Source organism: Mchenga conophoros, linkage group LG4 (genome assembly GCF_057382185.1).
Source record: "Mchenga conophoros isolate Kocher_MC1m ecotype Shallow Benthic linkage group LG4, M_conophoros_male_GT1.1, whole genome shotgun sequence".
NCBI lineage: Eukaryota > Metazoa > Chordata > Actinopteri > Cichliformes > Cichlidae > Mchenga > Mchenga conophoros.
The window spans coordinates 2,703,922-2,729,782 of NC_140529.1; the positions used below are offsets into that span (position 1 = coordinate 2,703,922).

The 25,861-nt window shown below is 43.5% G+C and overlaps 1 protein-coding gene across 1 annotated transcript; it reads right to left on the minus strand.

Moving 5' to 3' along the window:
* Window positions 1–2,473: 2,473 nt before the first annotated feature.
* On the minus strand, window positions 2,474–10,727 carry LOC146575272 (protein NLRC3-like). Its single transcript, XM_085269951.1, has 6 exons — window positions 10,635–10,727; window positions 8,512–8,641; window positions 8,155–8,256; window positions 7,084–7,162; window positions 4,408–4,594; window positions 2,474–4,278 (listed from the first exon to the last, which is right to left on the minus strand). Exons 2-6 carry the CDS (start codon window positions 8,625–8,627, stop codon window positions 2,474–2,476), a joined length of 2,289 nt encoding a protein of 762 aa, XP_085126077.1. The 5' UTR covers window positions 8,628–8,641; window positions 10,635–10,727.
* Between the last annotated feature and the right edge of the window lie 15,134 nt (window positions 10,728–25,861).

Below are 25,861 nucleotides of genomic sequence, written 5' to 3' on the forward strand. Positions count from 1 at the left end.
CTCCAAAACAATTTCTTTGTGACTCAGTGTGATTTTTCATTTTGTAATATTAGCATGTCAAACTCTACATTCTCTACACAGATGAGAAATGAAGTGTATTTAATAATAAAAGTTATCTCTCAGAGACAAAGTTAGTGTCTCATTCAGGTCTGTATCTGAGTAGCCTCAGACACATGCAGTGCTCATATTTTCTGTTTTGTGTGTCACTCAGACCTCTTCCTGACAGGGGCAGCAATTTCATTTAAAGTCCCATTCACTGATACAGGCTGCTGGAGCTCCAACCAGGAGGGTACACACATGATCCAGGGAAAAAAATTATATATGGTCTCTTAGATAAATATTAAGAGGTCCTGTGTTTTACTAAAAAATCAAAGTAGTAAAACACAGGACCTTTGGGTTAGATATAAGGTGATTTGACAAATCATGTCTGTTGTAAATGAGTAAGCCATTTATCGACCTGACTCAGGTTTTAAATCATCATCAGAAAAGACTGAATCCTGACCTGAGAATTGTACACTTTGGACTCTCCACTGCAGAAAATAGAAGCTTCACTCCTGAATCCTGCAGGTTGTTGTTACCCAGGTCCAGCTCTGTCAGACGGGAGGACTGGGAGCTCAGGACTGAGGACAGAGCTTCACAGCTTCTGTCTGACAGGTTACAGCCACTCAGTCTGAAGAAAGGATGACAAGAAGACATGAAACACTTGTGTTAAAGTATATTCATGGTGCCATGAGGAGCTACTACATTTACAATATTTCAACACTGTTTCAGGACATGCTGGAATCCTTATTTCCTCATGTTACAAAAGACAAATGTGGCAGTTTACTGTGATTTGGATGGATTCATTAAAAAAACAAAACATAAACACTGTTAATTTTTTCCAAATGAAATTGATTAAATGATGTTAATTGATGAAAAAAAAATCGATATTGCTTGATCTGACCTCAGCGTTTCCAGTTTGCAGTATTGACTCTTCATCCCAGCAGACAGAAGCTTCAGTCCTGAATCCTGCAGGTTGTTGTTACCCAGATCCAGCTCTGTCAGACGGGAGGACTGGGAGCTCAGGACTGAGGACAGAGCTTCACAGCTTCTGTCTGACAGGTTACAGCCACTCAGTCTGAAGAAAGGATGACAAGAAGACATGAAACACTTGTGTTAAAGTATATTCATGGTGCCATGAGGAGCTACTACATTTACAATATTTCAACACTGTTTCAGGACATGCTGGAATCCTTATTGCCTCATGTTACAAAAGACAAATGTGGCAGTTTAGTGTGATTTGGATGGATTCATTAAAAAAACAAAACATAAACACTGTTAATTTTTTCCAAATGAAATTGATTAAATGATGTTAATTGATGAAAAAAAAATCGATATTGCTTGATCTGACCTCAGCGTTTCCAGTTTGCAGTATTGACTCTTCATCCCAGCAGACAGAAGCTTCACTCCTGAATCCTGCAGGTTGTTGTTACCCAGGTCCAGCTCTGTCAGATGGGAGGACTGGGAGCTCAGGACTGAGGACAGAGCTTCACAGCTTCTGTCTGACAGGTTACAGCCACTCAGTCTGAAATCAAGGTGGAAGGGAGACAAGATCAACCAAACAAATCAGAGCTTTATTGCTTTTTTATTGTTTTTAAGCAGAAATCAGTGAGGTGCTGGTAGATTCTGTTCTTTTGGTTTATTACCCAACAACACACACATACACTAATATTTGTGACTTTTGTAATAGTAGCATTTACAATGCAAAGCAACAGCGATCACAGATTGAAGGGGCCTGAATAAAACTACAATGCAGTGATTTTTAAGATGACCTGTTCTTCCAATTTCCAACAACAGATTTCTCCAACCTTACAGTTAAAAATAATTCTTTATCTCATACTGAATCTTGGTGCACCTCCCCCCAGTTTATTAAAATGAAGAGGTACTGAAGTTGCTGTAAGTGATGTGTGATGCCACTGATTTCCTTTCTGATCCAATACAAAGTAAAATTCAGGCTGGTATCTGCGATACTGATGAAAACTATTCCTTCAGAATCAATACAAGACATCATAAGAAAATATGATGTTTTGTATAACATAAAAAGCCTGAATTTTAAAATATTCAGTTAATAATCAAAAACAGATGTGACTGAAAATAATAAAACTGAGAAACATTTTATGGCCATTCGATCCTTTTACAACCACTGCAAGAGCTTGGTTGGCATAGCCGGCAATACGTTGGATAGTAATAAGTCCGGTGGGTGATGGGCTCCACCAGGGCTGCCCTTTGTCACCGATTCTGTTCATAAATTTTATGTTTAAAGGCTGTATCAAAAGTTCATTCAAGTTACAATATTGTGGTCAAAAGTTCTCCTTTTTTCTTTTATACTATACAACTACGCTGTCTCATGGTTTTAGGACATGGATCTGTCATGGAAGAAATCTATGACCACTTTTAATCAACATTTTAAAAATAAACATGATCACAGATTTACTCACAGAGCCTTGTTGGAGGCTTTGACCACTGGCAGCAGCCTCAGAAGAGCCTCCTCTGAAGCAGAGTATTTCTTCAGGTCAAACACATCCAGATCTTCTTCTGATGACAGTAAGATGAAGACCAGAGCTGACCACTGAGCAGGAGACAGTTTACCTGTGGAGAGACTTCCTGATCTCAGGGACTGTTGGATCTCCTCCACTAGAGAACGATCATCCAGTTCATTCAGACAGTGGATCAGATTGATGCTTTTCTCTGCAGACAGATTCTCACTGAGCTTCTTCTTGATGTACTGGACTGTTTCCTGATTGGTCTGTGAGCTACTTCCTGTCTGTGTCAGCAGACCTCGTAGGAGAGTCTGATTGGTCTGCAGTGAAAGACCCAGGAGGAAGCGGAGGAACAAGTCCAGGTGTCCATTTGGACTCTGTAAGGCCTTGTTCACAGCACTCTGGTGGAGAGATTGAAGTTTTGGTTTGTTAAATAATTTAGATTTCTTGGACGTAGTTTGTTGTTGTTCCATCAGATTGAGTCCAGAGTTGATGAAGGTCAGATGGACATGAAGAGCAGCCAGAAACTCCTGAACACTCAGATGGATGAAGCAGAACACCTTGTCCTGGTACAGTCCGCTCTCCTCTTTAAAGATCTGTGTGAACACTCCTGAGTACACTGAGGCTGCTCCGATATCGATGCCACACTCTGTCAGGTCTGATTCATAGAAGATCAGGTTTCCTTTCTGCAGCTGATCAAAAGCCAGTTTTCCCAGAGACTCCATCATCTTCCTGCTCTCTGGACTCCAGTGTGGATCTGTCTCAGCTCCTCCATCATACTTGACCTTCTTCACTTTGGCCTGAACCACCAGGAAGTGGATGTACATCTCAGTCAGGGTCTTGGGCAGCTGTCCTCCCTCTCTGGTTTCCAGCACATCCTCCAGAACTGTAGCAGTGATCCAGCAGAAGACTGGGATGTGACACATGATGTGGAGGCTTCGTGATGTCTTGATGTGGGAGATGATCCTGCTGGCCTGCTCCTCATCTCTGAATCTCTTCCTGAAGTACTCCTCCTTCTGTGGGTTAGTGAACCCTCTGACCTCTGTCACCATGCCAACACAGTCAGGAGGGATCTGATTGGCTGCTGCAGGTCGTGTGGTTATCCAGAGGCGAGCAGAGGGAAGCAGTTTCCCCCTGATGAGGTTTATCAGCAGCACATTCACTGAGGTGGACTCTCTAGGGTCAGTTAGGATTGTAGTTTTGTGGAAGTCCAGAGGAAGTCGACACTCATCCAGACCATCAAAGATGAACACAACCTGGAAGTCTTCAAAGCTGCAGATTCCTGCTTCTTTGGTTTCAGTAAAGAAGTGATGAACAAGTCCCACCAAGCTGAACTTTTCCTCTTTCAGCACATTCAGCTCTCTGAAAGTGAATGGAAATATGAACTGGATGTCCTGGTTGGCTTTGTCTTCAGCCCAGTCCAGGCTGTATTTCTGTGTTAAGACTGTTTTCCCAATGCCAGCCACTCCCTTTGTCAGCACTGTTCTGATTGGTTCGTCTCTTCCAGGTGAGGCTTTAAAGATGTCTTCTTGTCTGATGGTTGTTTCTGGTCTGTCTGGTTTCCTGGATGCTGTTTCAATCTGTCTGACCTCATGTTCATCATTGACCTCTGCAGTCCCTCCCTCTGTGATGTAGAGCTCTGTGTAGATCTGATTCAGGAGGGTTGGGTTTCCTGCTTTAGCGATGCCCTCAAACACACACTGGAACTTCTTCTTCAGGGTGGATTTAAGGTTACGATGACAAACTGCAGCTTGAAGTTCTGAATGAGAAGAAAAATAAACACTCAATTCCAAAAAGAACTAATCTTTAAAACATGTTGCTCCATCTTCCATCTCTGGAAAATGTCTCATTTATCCAGCAGCTTAAATCTTTAGATAAATCCTCTTACTGCTCTGCAGACGGTCAGCCAGCTCCTCCTGCTTCATTCTCCTCAGGAAGTCCACTGTGATCTTCACAAACGCCTCTCTGCTGCTGCTCCTCTGACTCTCTAAGCATTCTGGGTAATCTGGACTCAGAACCTTCTGGATCTTCTTCAGCTCGTTCTTCACAAAAGTGATGATGTTGTCCTCCAGCAGCTGGAACAGAATATTTATGAATGAGCCAATCAGACTGAAATCATGGAGCCAAACATCAGATCCATGTTGGACACGTCAAGGATGCATACAGCTCCTCCTCCCTCCCCCCACTTGGTAGGTCAGATCATAACCTGATTCACCTCACCCCCCGCTATGTGCCAATTGTGAGGAGGGAACCTGTGACCACCAGGACTGTTAGGAGGTGGTCAGAGGAGGCCTTAGCAGAACTACAGGGCTGTTTCGAGGTGACCGACTGGGAAACACTCTGTGAGCCTCACGCCGAGGACATCAATGGGCTTACTGAGTGTATCACAGACTACATAACTTTCTGCACCGACTCCATTGTTCCAGCTCAGACTGTTCATTGTTACCCAAATAACAAGCCGTGGGTGACTAAGGACATCAAAGCCCTCCTCAACAACAAGAAGAGGGCTTTCAGAGGGGGCAACAAAGAGGAGGTGAGGAAGGTCCAGGTGTTACTAAAGGACAAGATCAGAGAGGCTAAGGACAATTACAGGAGGAAGCTGGAGTGGAAACTCCAGCAGAACAGCATGAGAGAGGTGTGGAGGGGCATGAAGACCATCACTGGATTCAGGCCAACCAACAGCAGGGGAGCTGAGGGAGGTGAGAATAGAGCCGACGAGTTGAATCTGTTTTTCAATAGATTCGACACCACAGTGTCTGCTCCCACCCCCACAACCTCACCTGCAGTCAGCCTGGGATCCAGAGCCACACCACTGTGCCAGCCTCTCTCTTCACATGTTGCCTCCTGTGAGATTCCTGACACCCCTCCCCCACCCATCACCTTCACTCAATACCAGGTTGAGATGCAAATGAGGAGACTTCACTCAGGCAAGTCTGCTGGACCAGACGGAGTGAGTCCCCTTGTCCTCAAGGCCTGTGCCCCCCAGCTGTGTGGAGTCTTTCATAAACTGTTTATGCTGAGTCTGAGTCTGCAGAGGGTCCCGGTGATGTGGAAGACATCATGCCTCGTCCCTGTACCAAAGACGCCTCGTCCCAGTGGCCCCCAGGATTACAGGCCCGTGGCATTGACCTCCCACATCATGAAGACCCTGGAAAGGCTCATCCTGGACCAGCTGCGACCCATAGTAAGACCACATCTGGATCCCCTTCAGTTCGCTTATCAGCCTCGTCTCGGAACAGAGGACGCCATCATCTACCTGCTCAATCGTGTCTACACCCATCTGGACCAGCCGGCGAGCACTGTGAGGGTCATGTTTTTTGACTTTTCCAGTGCTTTCAACACCATCAGGCCGACCCTCCTGGGTGATAAGTTAGCAGCGATGCAGGTGGATGCTTCTCTGGTGTCCTGGATTGTTGATTACCTGACAGGAAGACCACAATATGTACGTCTCCCACAGTGTGTGTCTGACAAGGTGATCAGCAACACAGGGGAACCACAGGGGACTGTCCTCTCCCCCTTCCTCTTCACCCTCTACACCACAGACTTCAGCCACTGCACAGAGACCTCCATCTTCAGAAGTTTTCTGATGACTCTGCGGTGGTTGGATGCATCAGCAGGGATGATGAGACAGAGTACCGGGCTGTGGTCGACTCCTTTGTCACGTGGTGTGAGCAGAATCATCTGCAGCTCAACGTGGCAAAGACCAAGGAACTGATCGTGGACTTCAGGAAGACCAGGAAACACTTGACCCCTGTTTCAATCCAGGGGGTCAGTGTTGACATTGTGGAGGACTATAAATACCTTGGAGTACACATTGACAATAAACTGGACTGGGCTAAAAACACCACAGCACTTTACAGGAAGGGCCAGAGTCGTCTCTATTTTTTGAGGCGACTGAGGTCCTTCAACATCTGCCAGAAAATGCTGAGGATTTTCTATGAGTCTGTTGTGGCCAGTGCGATCCTCTATGCTGTTGCATGCTGGGGGAGCAGGCTGAGGGTCGCAGATGCCAACAGACTTAATAAACTGATCCGTAAGGCCAGCAATGTTGTGGGGATGGAGCTGGACTCCCTCAAGGTGGTGTCGGAGAGGCGGATGCTGTCCAAGATAAAGACAATGTTGGATAACACCTCCCACCCACTCCATGACATGTTGGTCAGTCACAGGAGCTCGTTCAGTGAGAGACTGAGATTACCCATGATGCACCACTGAACGACACAGGAAATCTTTCCTGCCTGTGGCTCCCTGTACAACGCATCCACTTAACACACTGTTTGCTGCTACAGCTACACATGTTTCTTTTCCAACTATTTATTTATAAGTGACTTATGTATGTATGTATATATATGTATATATTGTACTATTCTTAGTTAGTGTATTGTCTGTCTTGTCTTAATGTTGGTTTAAAATGGAGCACTGTAACAAAAAATAATTTCCCCCAGGGATCAATAAAGTATTCTGATTCTGATTCTGACACACTGACGATCCACTGGTCTACAAAGAGCAGCATGGAGATGACTGTGAACAGAACAGATGTAACAGTAGTTGTTGTACATGTACAGACCATAAATATGGAGTCCAGCTGTGTTTGATGCTGCTGGGCAGACTGACCACTGGGAACCTCTGAGCTCTGCTGGTCCACTCTGTGGAGGAACCATGAAGGATTAGATCAACACAGGATAAAGATCCAGGAGTTTCTGCTCAAATAACTTCATCTGAATCAAGTCTGTCAAGTTTTAAACTCTCAGATTGTGAACATATCAGTAATTTTCAGTCTGTTTTCATGGACGTCCTTTCAGTGGTGATGTCAGGGATGATTTTGAAGAAGCTCATCAAACTGAACCATCAGCAGATCACTGCTCCAAAACCAGAACATGATCCGAGTCTCCCTCCACCACCAGAACACCAGCTTTACTAACGTGGTAGATCAGTGTAGTACAGATCAATAACTGATGAGTCATTTGATCAAAATCACTGAGTGCTTCACGTCTGACCCTCTGATGCTTCTGTAGACATTTTGCATATTTAATGAATGTCTGACAGTTTTACATTCATTCTATGAACACAGTGGAAATGTTGTGTTATAGTCTCCATGTTGTTTCCAGCATCATAAATTCTTAAGTTCAGAAAATTAGATTCTTTCTTCACAGCTGAAAAACAACAACATTTATTCTCTATTGAAATCTGCATCGTCCACTCCAAAGGTCACAATCTGAAGGTAACATCTGGTTTTGTTCCCTGTGATTAACTCTGAGCATCAGTATGGTGGGATTTATCCACTACATCCACACCACTGTGGTTCAGTGTTGTCCTGATGGAGTAACAGCAGCCAGTATGATCCAGGCTTTAGCTGCTGGGTCTCTGTGTGACCTCTCAGACTGTTTAACAGATCAGACACAAAGAGAATCAGAGCAGCTCTGTTCTTTAAAGACAAACATGAACCCACTCAGGTCACACTTTCCCCACAGATATGAGCATCACTGTCCTCAAACAGCAAATGACCAAGTCGAACATTTGGATCTTTTCTCTTTCATTGTTTTCTTTTTAATGAATCTTTGTAACAATCTGAGGATGTTTCAGGTCATATTTATCCAGGAAACACAAACATGTAAAGGAGTCATCACAGCTCTCTGACCTCGTTGCTCCAGGTTCACCACTGAAGTCTGGAGGTCGACGTTTGGACCGGTCACTCCTCACAGACGGACAGCTGGACCCTGCAGACTGTGACCTCTGACCTCTGCAGACACAAACATGATTGAAGCAGCTGTGATCACACAGACTGCAGATAATGCAGCTGTTTCCTGTCAGTAACATCCTCTTAGATTAGAGTTCAGCTTTTTACAGGAAAACTGGACAAAACTGATTTTTGTTACAAACTCATTTTCATTTCCTCTCAGCTCACAAACACAGTCAGACAATCAACCAGAGTCAACACTGATTATAATGTCAGTGCAGAATTATTTCTGTTACTCAGTGAGTTCAGCTCTCTGACCTCGTTGCTCCAGGTTCACCACTGAACTCTGGATTGTTTCCTTTGGACCGGTCACTCCTCACAGACGGACAGCTGGACCCTGCAGACTCTGCTCTGTCCTCCTCTTCCTCCATCATCGTCTTCAGTCAGTCTGAGAGGTAAACCACAAACACTCAGTGAGTTCACATTAACAGGAGGAACTGAGTTACAGTCGCTGACCTCTGACCTGTCATGTGACCATGAAACCAGGTCAATATATCTGTAGGTTCAGTCATCCAGGTCATGTGATCTAAGGAGCTTGGAGAGAAAAGAGACGTCTTTAAGTTTCTGGAAGACGTTTCATCCAAGAAGCTTCTTCAGCTCTAAAACCAAACGGTGGAGAGTCCCAGATATTTAAACCTGAGAGGGAAAGAAAGCATGTCGCTGACCCACCACTGATGTTATTTCAAGGAGGAAACTGAGAGCCTTTGCACCAGGAGCACAAACATCAGCTCCAGCAATGATCCACTGATGTGTTTTTATTCCATGTATGAATGTTGTTATTGACAGAGATGACGTTTGTGTGTCAGTGATGCAGTGACTGTTGTTGTTACCTGTACAGGCTGGTTAGACTCTATGAAACAGATCATACAGATCTCTGCATGTTAGAAGAGACTATTAAAGGTCATGAATGAGACAAAGGCAGGGAGGCGTCCTTTACAGCTAAACAGCAGAGTGAGAGAACAGCCAGCACCTCTACATTTATCACATTATACAGCACATGTATGATACTGACAGGGATGAGAAGAATTTAGTGATTCTGATCCCATCATTGATATTACTTATTGATTCTCAGTAGCTCTGCTCTGACAGTCACCACCATCACTGAGCAGCATATCAAAGACATTTGTGCACATTAAATGGCCTGTATTTATATAGCGCTTTACTAGTCCCTAAGGACCCCAAAGCGCTTTACATATCCAGTCATCCACCCATTCACACACACATTCACACACTGGTGATGGCAAGCTACATTGTAGCCACAGCCACCCTGGGGCGCACTGACAGAGGCGAGGCTGCCGGACACTGGCGCCACCGGGCCCTCTGACCACCACCAGTAGGCAACGGGTGAAGTGTCTTGCCCAAGGACACAACGACCGAGACTGTCCGAGCCGGGGCTCGAACCGGCAACCTTCCGATTACAAGGCGAACTCCCAACTCTTGAGCCACGATCGCCCCCCAACTGCATGTTGTGGCTCAAATGTTTGTGCATGTTGGAGGCATTTCCTCTTTGTTGTGATCAGTGTTGGTCATTACTCAAAACAGTCATTATTACACATATTACACAGAACACTTTGATTAAAAGTAATGGAGTACGTTACTTCATTACTCCTCATAACATTACTTTGATGTTAAAATGAACAAATGAGCATGTAACAACATAAAGCTGAGGTACAGCCCCACACACCAACACAGATCCTGATGAGGTCACGTGATGTTTCTCTGAGTGTTTATGAACACAAATCAAAGATGAAACAGCACAAAGACACTTCAAAGTGATTCTACTGTGGAAACATGAACAGGTAGAAACCTGCAGCCTGACTGCTCATCACTTTGTTACCTGTTCAAGTTCAGCAGCAGCAGCTCACTTTATCACGGTGCTGGTCTGGGGTCAGTGTTTACTCAGCTTTAACCTCACTCTGGGTTCTTGGCTAGCCTAGCTTTAGCTTAGTGTTAGCATGCTGTGTGCTAGCTTAGCGTCAGAGCTCTGCAGGTGTCTCGTGTGTAAATATTAATCACAGTGACAGTAAAGGAGGTAAAGGGCTGTGACGTCATCACGTACGCTGCGTCCTCTGTGGGCTCTGAGTGAACTCAAAGTACAAACTACAAGTACACAAACACGAACGTAGCTCAGAGTGGCGGACACACTCGGCCTCGTTGGTCCAGCTGTGAGTCCGTTACCGTGAACTATGGAGCGGCAGATTTGTGCTGAACTAAGCTGCACACAGCTGATGTTAGCCAGGAAACATTACACACTGACTTTAATGGAGAGACCGGAAATACAAACACACACAGTTTGTTGTGTGAAGAAATCAAACACGAGCTGAACAAACAGTAAAGTTCCTAAAGACAAACTGTTAAAGGAGGAAACAAAGCAAACTTACAGTTTCTTCACACACCAACAACAAGCTCCACTCCACACCTGGACACTAAACACGGACACACAGGTGAGCTGCTTCCTGGAAGGAGGCGGGACTCCACCTGAAACTCAGCACAGGTGGGAGGGGCTCAGCTCTGTGTGTGCTGATGTGTTAACTTTAAAAATATGCCGTCTGACTGCTCAGACTGAGTCAGAGTAAAGTTCACATGCTGACGTGTGGAGACATGAAACCTTGTTGTAGCTGCAGGTGTGAACACACTGATCCCAGATCAGCTCTGCTGTATTTGTAACATGAACATTTCTGCTGCAAAGCTTCAAATGTTCAGCATGTTTCTCTGTTTCCAGTCTATAGATCCAGTCACACTTTCTACCTTCACCTGTGCAGTAAAGACTGAGAGCAGAGCTGAAAGCAAGCGTCCAATCAGTGAGCAGCATCAACACCTGAGCTTCATTCAGACTCTGTTATTGAAGATGTTGTTGGTACAAAGTTCATCTGCTGCTCACATGAATCCATGAAAGATTTATTTCACTGAATGTTTCTTCAAAGCTCATTTCAACCTGTTGAAGTCATGAATGAAAGTGCAGACTGAGAGTGGATCACATGATGTTTGAGGTGTGTCATGTGACATGTTCAGTATTGTCACACATGTCTAGATTGTCCCTGATATCATAACTGCTCAAACACTGATGATTATATTTGAAGAATTATTCCTGATGGCAGCAAAGTTTGAATGGAGCTCTCTGTCTGTGCTGATTTGTCGCCCTCTGGAGGTCAAAGCACAAACTGCATGATGTCACTGTAACCACCACAGTGACAGGAAGTGTTTCTATGACTGAAACACTGAAATGATGCTAACGGCTGTCGTTAGGCTCACTGACAGCAGTGCTGATGTGTTCATGTCAAACACTGGCTCAGGTCAGACTCCTTCATCCTTCTCCAGCGTGAGGCCGCCCTCAGACCCACAGGAGCTCTGACCTTTGACCTCCTGACCCTAACCATTTTAGTCTTGTTGCATCTGCAAATCCATCCAAACTGTAGCCGAGCAAAAGAAGCTGGAAGTTGTTCTATGAATGATGTTGTTGAAGGAGCTTGGAAAGAAAAGCGTCTGGACTTCTTTAAGTTGCTTGAAGAGGGACATGGACGTCTTAACGCCCACTTACATCCTGGGACATTTGATCACAGGAAATCACATGATGGGGTGGGGCTAGATCTCACAATGGGTTCACCCAAAACCTTGGCTGATTGTGACCCACACCCGTTTTCACACTGTGGCTCGTGTGATTAGGTAGAGGATCAACAGGGGCTCCGTGTCCCTGAATTTAAACTGAATCTAAACACACCGTGCACAATGCCAAGTTAGATAATGGTTAAAAGAACAAGATAAGAATAAATAAAAAGATAAAATAAGGATAAAAAATAACTTAAAAAAATAAAATAAAAAGATAAATAACTGCAAATAAGTACAAATAAGTAACTGAAGACACGTGTGGTCTGCAGATGTCGATGTACATGGATGTACATGGAGTTTAATGTGCAAAATGAACTTAGTGTGCAAAGTGACCTGATGTGCAAACTGCAGTTTGAGGTCGGTCAGCTGTTCAGGAGTCTGATAGCAGTGGGGAAGATGGAGTTGTTGAGTCTGGATGTTCTACATTTCACACTTCTGAACCTTCGTCTCGAGGGCAGAGGTGTGTCTCTCCTCTGGACTCTGTGATGGTAGCTGCTCTGCAGAGAGGGCAGCGGGGTCCTGATGATCTTCTCCACAGTTGTTATCACTCTCTGCAGGCGTTTGCGGTTTGCAGTAGTGCTGCCGTACCATGCAGTGATGCAGCTGTCAGGCTGCTCTCCACAGTGCAGCTGTAGAACCTGCTGAGGATCTTGGCCAACATACCAAATTTCCTCAGCCTCCTCAGGAAATACAGCAGCTGCTGAGCCTTCTTGACCAGCTGTGTGAGTTTGAGTCCCTCACTGACTCAAACTCCTTCAGTGACACTTGCAGCCTTGCAGATTAGTTTGCTGATCCTGATGCATCTCTGGAGCTGATGCTGTCCCCCAGCAGACAACAACAACATAGATGCTCTCACTAGTCCACTTTACCCTCTAATCACATCTCTGACATCTGCAGGTTGCTCCATAGAGACTCTTGTGCAATGCCAGGTGTTTGTGTTTGTCTGTAGGTACACATTAGATATGACCATAGACGCACACACACAAGTGAACACAGCAGCACAGATGGTTTCCACCTGCTTCCCTCTTTCTTCACACAACTGTGAGGATGATGAAGAGGTTTCAGGACGAGGTGGTCAGCAAGCACAGGATAAAGCAGGGCCATGAAACTCTCTGGTGCAGCAGATGTTTAATCAGACTCAGCTTTAGGCTTCTTTTCCCACCTGGCAGCAAAGTAACAGCTTCACTAATGTGAACAGTCACAATGTTAAACGTTTCTATATCTTCATATATTTTTATCTGTTGATGCTGCAGAATAAAGTCTGTTAACAGAGTGCAGGATGTGTAGAGCAGGTCCAGCTCTCCCTTTACTGTGTCCACTTTCATCAGCCCCTGTGAAGTGACACAGAGTGCATGTGTGTCTGTCAGCTGTTGTTTGTTGTGAAGGATGGAACAAATGAACACACACTTTTAGAGAAATCTGAAAAAGCAACACATGCTTGGGCTCCTTCTGTGCTCGTCTTCATTAATGCTGATCTTTCTTTCCTGTTTGTTCTTTGGCACAAGCTTCAGTCTTTTCTCCCAGGGCTCCTTCACACTTAGAAACACACCTACATTCATTTATACACAAACATCATGAAACAAAGGCTTTGTAAAAGAGGACACGAGATCCTCTCTGAACAGCACATTCATATCAAACACAGGACTGAACAGGATATACTGAGTCTGTGCTGTTTTCATTGTTACTTGCTGAGTATTTTTCCAGTGTTTGAAATGTGACTCAAGTCTGATTCTTCTACTGTGTGTGAACTCTAAGCAGCTGCATTAAACAGCTGCTTTTCAAACCAGGCTCAATCCTATGACTCTGTGAATGTAAACTTTTGTCACCTGCATGAATAACAATCCTTGATCTATCAGGACTGCAGTGCTCCTGTGATCCCAGCTTATAGATGGAGGCTAGCATGAGAGGCTCAGCAGCTAAAGCAGCACACCTGGGTCTCCCAGCCTATTAAAAGCAGCCCTTTGCTTCACCTGCTTCACTAAACATTATTATTATTATTTAAGCAGAGTGGTGTGATTGATGTAGGCATTGCTGTGTGACAGGAGGACTTTTCTTGAAACAGCTCGTGTGACGTGAGCTGACGTAAAAACAGTGATGTTAGCTTGATTCTCTTGGCTAAAACTATTTTAAAAAGAGGGTCAATCATGCAAATCTGCCAATAGAAGCCAAAGTTACAGCCCCTCAGAGTTTAAAGAGAAAAGGCCCGTTTCCAACACTCGGTTGTGCAAAGGGAAACAGGCCCACAGTGCCTGAGTGTGTGGGTAATTCTTCAAATAATATTCAAAAGCAAACATTTTTAAGCATGTAAATAAAATTCAATCATTTCTGCTCTTCAATACCTAAGAAATGAAAACTGGCAGATGGTCCCAAAATGTGAAACGCCTGGCTATCTGTGCATTTAGTGCTGCAGGTTTTCACTGTTTACCTTCAGAAGCATAAATCTCTGCACAGATAATGTTCATATGTGGATTCCTGGTTTTCTGCAGTTAATTGTGACCCAAAGCGTATTTTTAAAGTGGTTCCAGGCAATAAAGCCTAAAAATAAATACATCTACTTCCTTTTTCTGTGTTCCAGCCTCAGTGACTCTGACACAGTGCTGTAATATTTACACCTCTGATGAAAGCAGAGTTTGTAGTTGCAGAGAAATACTCGACTCATTTTGGGCATTTACGAGCAGGAACCTCAGAAAGCCCCTCGCTGCTTCACTGGTTAAGAAGCAAAGCAAACATTAGTTCACAGTGATGTTAATTAAGGCCCAAAGTTTAGGAACGAACGTCAGCACTTCACTAATGAATGTAATGCTGATTCATGTGCTTGTTTTGTAATGTGCATGTTGTGCGTTGCTATTTCCCATATTCTTTGGCACTGATAGATGAAGAGTCTCAGGCAGGACCGAGGCTGCCAGCTGCTGACAGTGAGCAGGGAGAGAGCAGCAGAAGCTGGGCAAGAGCAGGGCACCTTCAGCCCCCTTCATCAGTCAGAAATCATTTGGGTGTCTGTGTGAAATGTCTGATTTTTAAAATCTTTTTGTAGACATATTTATTAAATGTTTAACAATTATATAGAAGAAAGACAATGTAAAGAACAAAACATGACAAAACCAAAATGAGTTGAAGTTATGAACTGTTTCTGAGAGACAAATAACACCAGGATCCTTTTTGTGTAGCTGACAGCTGGTAACTGTGCAGGGGCGGGTCTAGCAAAGTGTTGCCAGGGGGGCAGGTAGGGCATTAACAGGGAGAGGGGGGCACAAAGAAATACTTTTCTTTCTTATTCTCATTTAAAATGCTTTTAATAAATAATTATCTGAATCTTACAACAAACGTTTCCATCTGATGTAAAATGTATAGAAATCCATTATTGTACATAGTCATTTTTTAGGGTCCCATCATAATTTCTTCAGAAGTAAGTACTGCATATGATGCCAGTGTTTCCCACATTTTCTAGATTCTGCACCAGTACTGTGTGTAAAATGCATCAAAAAGTCCGTTTGATTCTTTCTCAGCTGTCTTTCTGTCTCCTTTCACTTTTTAAAGGTTGCCATGTTAGAAAACATATTTTGCCCTGCCGTGCTGTTTATTGATGTGGCAAATGAAAGGTTTATGAAAACATATCTAAATCTGTCATCAGTAATCAGCAATGATCATGTCTCACCTCTAGTCTCTGTCTTAATGTCAGGTTTCCACCGTGTGTTGTAGATGTTCAGGAGGTTAACTCGACCAACAGTCTACTTCCTGTTTAGAATACCAGGACAGGGAGGATGGTGCAGGTTTAAGTTTATTAGACTGATGCATGTATACCAACAAGACAGCGTCCATCACTGTGACAACAGCGTTTGTTTTCATTCAAAGGCTTCATGGTTTTTCCTTTAATACCTGGGGGGCCGGTCTCCAGTCAAAATGCCCGGGACCATTTTTTGTCCCAGTCCAGCCCTGGTGTCAGATCTGCATGCAGTGTCAATGAGACGATCAACAACAGATCAGACAAAACACTCAGGCGGACACTCCTCTGTAGAAGGAAACATGGAAAGTGTGAGGTAATCAGTGCACAACATCACTTTGTATTTCAGGCTGTTTTTATATAGAACTTCAGCACCAATGTAAAAGTTCTGGTTTGAGGAAGATGAAGAACATTTTCAGGAAGGATGCCGTCTGCAAGCAGAGCTGCTTGAACCTCAGCGCTGAGGTCCAGACTACTTCCTGTGAAGCCACGTGATGTAAATCTGCTGCTGTAACTTCACAGTTTACTGAAGCTAAATGCAACGTTACCATATAATCTGTTTTCAACAAAGGTTTCACTCCGTCCGGTGTTGATGGAATGATTCAGGCCGTACTCGTCAGGCTTCCCGTCGACCACACGCATTTCAGTCACAAACCCCGTGACTGACAACAAGGGAAACAGCAGAAGAAAAGATGTGAAAAATACTGGATGATGATGATGGAGGATTAACCGCGGTGGTTAAACTGTTTCCTGTCTTTGTGGGCGTACTCACAGGGAAGTTTCCAGGCACGTCAGTCTTGGTGGCTAAAGTCTCCATTTTCCAACATGTATCGCTACAGGTGCAAAGACACAACATTAATCATCAGTGTAAATATTTTAATGCTGTCCAAACGGTGTTTGCTTTGTCTGTCCTCTCGCGCTCACAGAGGAAACGAGGACGCCACCTTCAACCCATCTTCAGTTGGCTCAACCATGGCCGGACTTCCTGTTGGCTTTGTGACAGCAAACCACTTGAAATGAGAGCAAACTGCAGTCAAGCACCACTTACAGCAACCTGTGGACACGCAAATGGAAAGCACTGAGAATCATACAGAAGCATAAGAGCTGTTTATTGTAACACGTGTGTGTGTGTGTGTGTGTGTGTGTGTGTGTGTGTGTGTGTGTGTGTGTGTGTGCACATTAATAACACACTGATGTATGTTAGTTTGATTTATGCTATATCTGAGAAAACAATTGCAGAATTTTACATCAAAGTTTCCAAAGCTGATGTTTTGTTGTTCACTCTGTTTTATATTCATATAGTTTGTTGTTTTTAAATCAGTGGACAAAATAAATATTATCACACAAAATCCAGGGTGAAACATAACCAAATAACCTAAATGGTGAAGTCATTATAGAAGTACATGTTGCAAAGGTCAGCCTCCTGTATAGACTGCTAAACTGTCTGGGGGGGCCCTGCCTGTCCTCGTTGGATAAGCTCCACCCCTTTTCCATAAGACGGAGACATTTGTATGAAAATAGATGGGCAGTAAAATAAAAAATAAAAAATATTATGGATGACTCTGTAAATCAAAGTCGGCCTGAGGCAGAAGCAGAAACCATGAGGAGCACAGCACCACTCCCAGAAGGGCACGAAGTGAAGCCATAGCTGCTGAAGAGTGAAGACGTGATGATGGAGGAGATCACAGATGAAGATCTGCTGCCTGCTGACTCTTTATATAGAAGAGTGAGACTATCTCCCCACCAGCAGCTGCACTTATACAAACCCCAGGTGCTGGGATGGCTTTGAACATGTGACATTCTCTGCAAACACATGGACAGTTTCATAAGCACAAAGATTATTCCTGCAGCGGCAGAATCGTATCCACTGTGTGAGAGGTGAACGTCAGACAGTTCTTAGAAAATGTAGTTTCTCTTTAAGCTTTTAACGTCTCTTTTACCCCCATTTGTCTAAAACTACTTGACAGCCCTTCATGTCAGAGGTTTATTACCTGTGCAGGATGGAGCACATGGTCTCAGTCAGGCTGGACACGATCACTCCTACAGGAAGTAAATGTGATTTTATTTCACCTGTGAAATGATGAAAAACAGCAGAATAGCTCACGCTAACAAACGGGTGTTGAAATGTTTCATTTTCTGCTGTTTCACAGGTCAAAAAGGGCGTCGAAGCAAACTGAAGCTGAGCTGCTGCTGCTGTTGTAGTGCAGCATCTGCTGTGTGCTTCATCAGAGAACCTTCTGTACACAGCAGACAGAGGCTGCTGCCACTGAAGTCCATCTGCTAGAGAGCTTTAAACACTGGTTATTGAAGTGGCTTTGATGATACTGATACACAGTCTTTGCTGCTGTCACAGGACAGGGATCCACCAGGGAGTAGTTGTCAGGATAAAGAGCCTTCGCTTCTCTAAATATAAACTGGATACTTGTAGGAAACTTTGGGAAGCAGCATTTTTCCTCATATCGTCTAAACTGAAGTTAGCTCAGGTGCTTCTTCCATACTTGCTCTGCAGAAAGCCAAAGAGTTTGGAGCTCTGCAAACATTTGCAGCACAGCTGGATGTTTGTAACTTTGGTCACCTCTGTATCATCCCTCAGATTCTTTCTGCACAGCTTTGAAACCACGACAGCACGAGTGATGCTGAGGAGACGTCCAGTTTAAACAGACCTTTATTCCTGGAACACAAACACATGAAGTGATGCTGCTAAAGAAGAACATTTAATCGCACTAATGAATCAAGCATCTGTTTGTCTGTCAGTCTGTCAACAGTTCCTCTGATCGACTTCAGACTTGGTGGGTATTTTGTTTTTGCAGCGGTCAAAGTCGATCAGCGTGTTGCTTTGTCTGCTGTAAATCTGCCTGTACAAAGGGAAACATGCATGTTTTAGATGCAAACTCACAACATGGCTGCATTTTTGTCATTATGTGTATTTTATATTGATTTATTCTATTATGTTTTGTATATGAATCTTTACAAGTGTGTCGATACAAAGGCTTGATTAAAACAAAGGTCTCAGCTGTGCTGTTAGGGATGCTCTCATATTTGTTTCAAATGTAATAAATCAAAGGATTTCAGGCTTTTCATCCTTTTTATTTGTTTGGTTCTAACAGCAGCTGGATAAAAACATGCAGGTGATGAATATAATTGTGTGATATTATGAGCATTGTGAATAAAGAAAGAGCAGAGATAGTAAAAAGGAAACAGGTGATGGACGTGAGATTTTCAGAACAAAAGCTCCTCAGTGAGACGATCACCTGGACACAAGGTCAGGCAGCTGGGACTCATCTAGAGAGCAAAATGGAAAAGTGATCTGTGCAGAACATCACTGTTGATTGCAGTTATTTACATCAGACTTCTTCTCTGAGATAAGAGCACCGTTTCTGGGAAAGATGACAGTATTTCCAGGCTGGATGCTGTTTGCAGGGAGAACTGAATGAAAGTCTCCTGCACCTCAGCGCTGAGGTCCACACCTGTGAACACAGATGAGGTCAATCTGCTGCAGCACGTAGAGCTTTACTGATCAGCAGGTTCAAAGGATTCAGCAGAGCGTAGAGTCAGAGCTAAATGCCACATCACCATAGAGTTTGTTAACAACAGCTTTCTTTGCCCTTTGTCTCGATGGACTGAATCAGGGATACTCGTCATACTTCACCTCAACCACGTCACTGAGAGACCCCAGCCTGACACAGCAGCAGAGATGATGAAAGCAGAAACAGCAAACAGATGCTTCAGTTGTGTTTCTCTCTGTGTGTGTGCGCTCACGCCCACTTGTGTGTGTGAACTTTCCACGTACCTCAGCTTGTTTCTCCAACATGAGCCATCAGGGCTGAAAAACATCACTAACACATGAATTCTTTCTCTTTTTGTTATCACCTGTGATCATGTGTCTCATGTTTCTGTCATTCACCAGTTCTTGTAGAGTTACGTGTAACTAGACTTCTGTGGGACGTAAATGATTGTTTTGTATGCAGATCTGTACAAAGGATGTAAACACTTGATTACAAAGGAGATCTCAGCTGTGTTGTTGTGGATGGACTTCAACGTATTTGTTAAAAAAGAGAATAAAGCAAAGTGTTTTAGCTGTTTGGGAGTTTTTGTTTGATTCCATTCAGTTTTATTTCTATGGAGTCAAATAATAAGAAAGGCTCTAGAACAGCCCTGAGTTTGTCCAGGTGACACTCCTCTGAAGAACAAAGACAAAGAGGAAGAAGGGGACTCGTTTTCAAGTCTTGTTTCTTTCAAAATAAAAGCTGAAATGTTTTGGAAGCATGATAATATTTCAGCCAGGATGCCGTCTCCAAGGAGACCTGCACCTCAGCGCTGAGCTCCACATCACGCCCTGTGAAAGCACAGATATAAATCTGCTGCAGTGAGAAGAACTTTACCCAACACAAGTGTAGAAGTAGACATTTGACTTTACCTACAACCTGTTAACAACAAAGCTTTCATTGCCTCTGCTGTTGATGTCATGTAGGACTAATCATACTTCACATCAGCCATGCACACGTCAGAGGATCTCCAGGCTCTCAGTAATAAAGCCAAGCAGATGATGTGAACATAGCAATAGTAAAACATGCATCATAATCAGCTGTATGTGTCGACTATGTGGCACCTCAGTCTTGTTGGCATGAAGAAAAGTTGTGTAACATGTAGCATAAGGGCTGCAAAGACATCATGTAGACAGCAGTCGTCTGTTAGTCGTAACGTATCTCCTGTTAAAGAGTTAAATGTGCGTTCTCCATCTCTGTCCTCTCACAGCTCGCCGTACACCAACTCCAGCTGTGGTAACCATGGCTGTGCCCATCAACACGCTGAAGCTGAGACGCCACCCGTCACTATGGCGACTCCAATAGGGTTACCTGTCAGCTGTGGACGCATGAAAGGAAAACAGCAGAAACACAGACATGTTTACTGGAACATTTCCTATTGACAGCTTTATGGAAAAGTGGGTTTAAACACTTTTCTATGTTTTATTTTGTTTATTTGTGGATTTATTGTGAAAGGAATTTCAAAGGTTTAATTTGACCTTTCCCCTGTTTTTCATACAGACTGGAGACGAATGGATGGTGCTTTCTTTGTTTGTCTAAAGATAATGAATAAAACTCTACACACATCTTAAACCACCCTCCTTTCTATATATTTTGTTATATAAATGGAAAGTATATAAGACACAAACTGAGCTTATATGATACTAAGGACCCTGGAGGTCAGTCCACCTTTATAATTCAGCACAGCCTGGAGTCTTGGTCTTTTCTTGGATGTTGGTTCCCTTTGTTTCCATCCTCTGTTAAGATGTTTCAGTAATGTTGAGGTCTGGGGAGGCCAATCCATGGCTGACGTCCTGTGATGCTGCATTAGCAGTTTGTTCATAGTGAAAAATGAAGCCACTGCCAATCAGACATTTGCACAGTGGATCAACTTCTGATGGTACTGTCCTGAATTCCACACCTATAATATGTTTGCATGTACTGATGAATATGTGCAGCTGATTTTCAGTCCAGTTCCTGTGTGACAGACGCCAGTCTTTCTGCCTGTGTCCTTCCTTAACAATAGAGCCATCCTTCCACTGAGACTGTTTCTGATGAGGCTTCACTGAGCAGTAGATGGATCCCTCAGCTCATCTAATCGTCCTATTTCTAACACATGACTGTCAGAAACTGTTAATCTGCTGCAGCTCTTTAACTCCTCCACTTCTTTTTTTGTAATCTCTTAGTTTCCTCATCTTTTAAGGTGGCACTGCACACCAGATCCAAAGTCAACATGCTGTTATATGATGGAGTTGAACCTGTAATGGAGTTTGATTTAAACCAATCAGCAATTAAGTGAATGATGATGAGCAAAGATGGTGGAGGTGGTGGATGAAGACCCGGACAGCTGTGGTTGGCTCCTCGTATAGAGCAGAGTGAGGTTGTGTTTGCACATTATTATAAAACCATGTTCACCATATATTTTAGCTGCAGACAATAACATGATTTCTTTGCTGTGGTGATTTTATTCCACTTTGGTAAAATGGAAAACCATCATTTCTTGCTGTAATTCACACATTATTCCAAGAGCCTCAACACGAGCCTTGTAGTCCGACCATATATAGACAAATCAATAGTTGTGTTTGTAACAGCTCACGAACATGAATCGTTCCACATTACTTTGAAATCATTGTAAACTAAACTGGAATAAATGAGTGTTTATATATAGTTTTGTCTCAGCTGTTCATACACAGTGTTTCAGTTCTTATCAGAGTCCCACCGTCTCACTGTGGTGAACCTTTAGCTCTGTTGGAAGCGTGTTGTTAGACCAGGTTTCCCTCATTTAAAAATAATCTGTCATTAGAAATGGACATGATGTCTAAGACATAGAAATGCTTATTATGGGTTCACTTGATGTCACTGAAAAGATGCACATGGGTAACGTGCAGGCCGTCCAGCTCCGAGGTTTATCTCCTCACCTCGAGTCTGCGACACTCTCTCCGTGTCCTCTCAGATAAGGGCGCGCACATTTCTGCACCATCTTCTAAATTACAAAGAGCGATTCACAAAACAGAAGCTCACAAAACACTCATCACAAACCAAAAATGGCTCCACTGAGCGTCAAACTGTCACCAGAATTTACTGATAATCTAAAGACTCACAGAACTCATTTTGTCTCATTGTGTCTTAGTTTGAGACATAAGTGCATGATCATAATACTGTGTAGTTAGATGAGACAGAGCTGATGCTTGCTCTTAATTATCCTCTTCATGTTTCCCGAGCCTCAGCAGTGGAAGCTACCATGGATAGAAAGACTACGACTCATCTTAAATCTCAAATCTTTGTCTCCAAAGAGCTGCTGATGTGTCCGATATGATCCACAAGCTTAAACTAGGATTATAAGTGTGTGCAGTGATGTGTGTGAAACCTCTGAGGACTCACACGTGTGTGCTTCAGCCCACACACACATATGAAGCACTGCGACCTCACACAGAAGTGTTTTACACATCCAGCCTGAATCCTGATCATTTCTACAGTTTATTAAGTTCAGCTTCACCTGAACATCAGTGATGAAGCTGCTCTGACTCCATCACAGCTCACAGCTGTTGGAATGAGTCAAACAATGAAGAAGGTTCAGAAACAGCTGATGATTTTACAGAAACATGATGCAAACATGAAAATGGACACATGATTTTTTATTAACAGACACTGTTTATGTTTCACTGTGCATGACGTCATCAACACTGACACCAGGGGGCGCTCATCAGCAGCCTGAGGAAGTGTGATAAGGGAGGGAGACGCAGTGTTGTGTGTACTGCAGTCGGACAGAAGGAAAAACTTCCTCCTGAAAACATTTTCATCCTTCCCAAAAGTGTTTGAGTCAAATGTTACAAATATATAAATACAATAAAACACAGGGTCTTACATAAAATTAGTGATGCAGTTGTGCACTGAGCACCTTTCCAATGTTCCTTCCTCAGATGAGTCCAGCTGCTGAACACATTAACATCTGTATGTAAATGTAGCCGAGAACCAACCTGAGCACTGCTGGGAAAATACAAAGGCAACCATCAAAGTGCTGTATTATCTTATTTATTCTGAATGTTGACTTAGATCCACACCACGATTTATGAAACTATAGAACTAAAATAACAACAATCGTCTGCTTCTTTAAAATTTCTTTCATTACATCAAACCAGTGAAAACTGAAAAAAACAAAGAGCTGTTAGCATGTTCAGACCAACTTTGAGACAGAGACTGTAAAGTTCTGCACTTTAAATCCTGCCTGTGTTCCTGCAAATGATTCACACTGAAAGTATCTTAGTTTAGTATTGAGTGAGCCACAAAGCAGCCTGATAGCTTTAAAACAGGAAAAGTAAATGAAATTGACAGTTTCAGTGTAGCTGGATCTATTATTGGGGGGTCATGACCCCCGTAACCCCGCCTGGTCCTGAGGTCAAATCCACCATCTTTGTTTCAGAGCTTCATGTTCTCCCGTGTTTGTGTGCGTCCTCTCCGGTACTCCGGCTTCCTCCCACAGTCCAAACACATGCAGTTAGTGGGGTCAGGTTAGCTGTGAGTGGTTGTGTCTCTGTGTTATTCCACCTTAATCAATGACTTCCTGTTAGCATGAAGTGCTTCTGTAGGACTGATGTCATTTTCATGGTTGGATCATTTAAATGAAGCTGGACTCAGATGCAGTAAATAAGCTGATTGATCATTAATGAATAAAGCTGGTCAAACACATCACGTGGACACATGTGATTGTGTGTTGTAGTATTGATCCCAATGCTGGTATCAGTCCTGGATCAATAACACTGGATGGATGCGTTCAGCATGGAGCCCCTGAGCTGTGTTACAGACAAACATGGAAACTGACAGGTCTGTGTCATTCACAGTCTGTAACACTTCTAAACAACAGAGGCTGACCCAAGTGCCTCAGAGCCAGGCACGCTCACATCACAGCTCTCTAAATAAGCCAGTTTCAAAATAAGAGCTGAAAGCTGTGTTTGCTTGTGTTAGCTTATTATTGTGGAGACTAACATTCAGTGATCATGTGTTCAGACTCATAATGATTACTCTCAGAAATCCTGATCTTTGTATTTACTGTGTGTTGGATCAATAACTGAGATTCATGGTATCACACAGCTGTGCTGCTGCTGATGTCAGCACATCTGGAACAATACGAGGTATCTGCTACCAGACTGAGCAGGACGTGAGACCTGTGGACTGTTTAAAGCTGTCCCTCCACAGCTCACTCAGACCTGATCCACACCTCAGTGATATTCTCTGACTTCCTCAGTAGAGACAGAAACCATTCAGATCTGGGACCATCAGCTGACTGATGATGTCACACAGACTGTGTTTTTCAGGAACAGTGATTCTGATGTGAGCCTGCTAGCTGACAGCAGACCTGATGAAAGCACATGTTCACATCTGTGAGGACAGACTGGACTCTTTGACTGCACCTTGGTTCTCCTCAGAGGTCTGTACAGGAGCATGTCCACCCCCACTGAAGATCTCAGTCACTGTGAAACATAGAAAGCTGCTTGTGTGGCCTCTGCCTCACATGTAGATACAGCTACAGGTTTCTCTGTCAGTCAGACTGAAACAGTGTCCTGATGCTGCATCATTCAGCTCTGTGCCCCAGTCAGCATCACTGGGAGCTACCAGTGTTTCTGCCCTTTTCCTGTAACACTACACTCAGCACAGGCTCAGCTGGTATCCAGTGTTGGACTTTGGCTTCAGCTGCTGTGATAGATCCTCTAACATAGATCAGCTCTGCTACATGTTGTTAGATAAGTGCAGCTGCTGTCATGTCCTGATGTTTCTCTGGCTCAGCAGCTTCTCCATCAGAGGTTCACATGGAGCTGATCCAGTATCTCCAGTAACTGTGTTCTGTGCCTCACTGGTTCATCCTTCTGTCTGTGTGACGTCAGTCAGATGTTGAAGTTAAACTCTGTAATCTTCACTGTGTCACAGAGTTCAGTGAGTCCCGTTATTCACAGTATCAATCAGATCATCAGAGAACAGCTGATCAGCAATCAGTGGTGCCAACAGCGCCTCCTGTGGTGAGAGGATGCAATAATGCAATGTAGCATTTTTCCACTCAACACTTGCAGTCATGGAAACTGTCTGTTGGATCTGTGTGACGTTGCTTTCTTGGTTAGAGTTCCTCACAAATGTCCAGATGATTCTTCTAATGAGGCGTCGACCATGTTTGCAGCTCTTTGGAAGAAAACGTCGCCCTTTGCCATCCTTACTTTTCTTTGACTTCTTCAAATGCAGCTGAACTCCAGCTGGTATTTTCTTGGACTTTGCAGCTGTTTCTGGTCATCAGTTCATTCCTGCAAACCTCTGAAGCTGAACAACAATGATGCTGCATTGCTGGCTGATCCCAAAAGGTTGATTCTGTTCATCTGGACGTTTTCAGAAACGTTTGCTCACTGATCAGGTGACTTCTTCAGTCTCAGCTGACTGCAGCTTTACAAGCTTACAAACAGCACATTTGCACAATGACTGAAAGCAGCAGCACCTGATATATATGATACTAATATAATACATATACATATATAATCCATACTAATGATGAAGGAACTGAGCTCACAGTCCATTGTTCATTCAGTGAACTACTCAGTTTATTTTGGGCCTCAGAAATGCTCACTCTGTTTGTACATCACTGTCAGCAATAGACTCATTCTGCTGTGAGGACAGGAACACATGTGACATCACTTCCTGTTTGTTTGTGACTGAAGAAGTTTACAAGGAATCATTTAGAAGAGTTTCAAACATCAACTGATTGAATCCATGAATCTGA

Coding starts and splice junctions, on each gene's coding strand:
- LOC146575272 (XM_085269951.1), bottom strand. CDS start 8,627: ATGATGGAGGAAGAGGAGGACAGAGCAGAGTCTGCAGGGTCCAGCTGT. Junction 7,163..8,154: donor GGTGAACCTGGAGCAACGAG/GTCAGAGAGCTG, acceptor GTTCCTCCACAG/AGTGGACCAGCAGAGCTCAG. Junction 4,595..7,083: donor AGCTGGACTCCATATTTATG/GTCTGTACATGT, acceptor ATTCTGTTCCAG/CTGCTGGAGGACAACATCAT.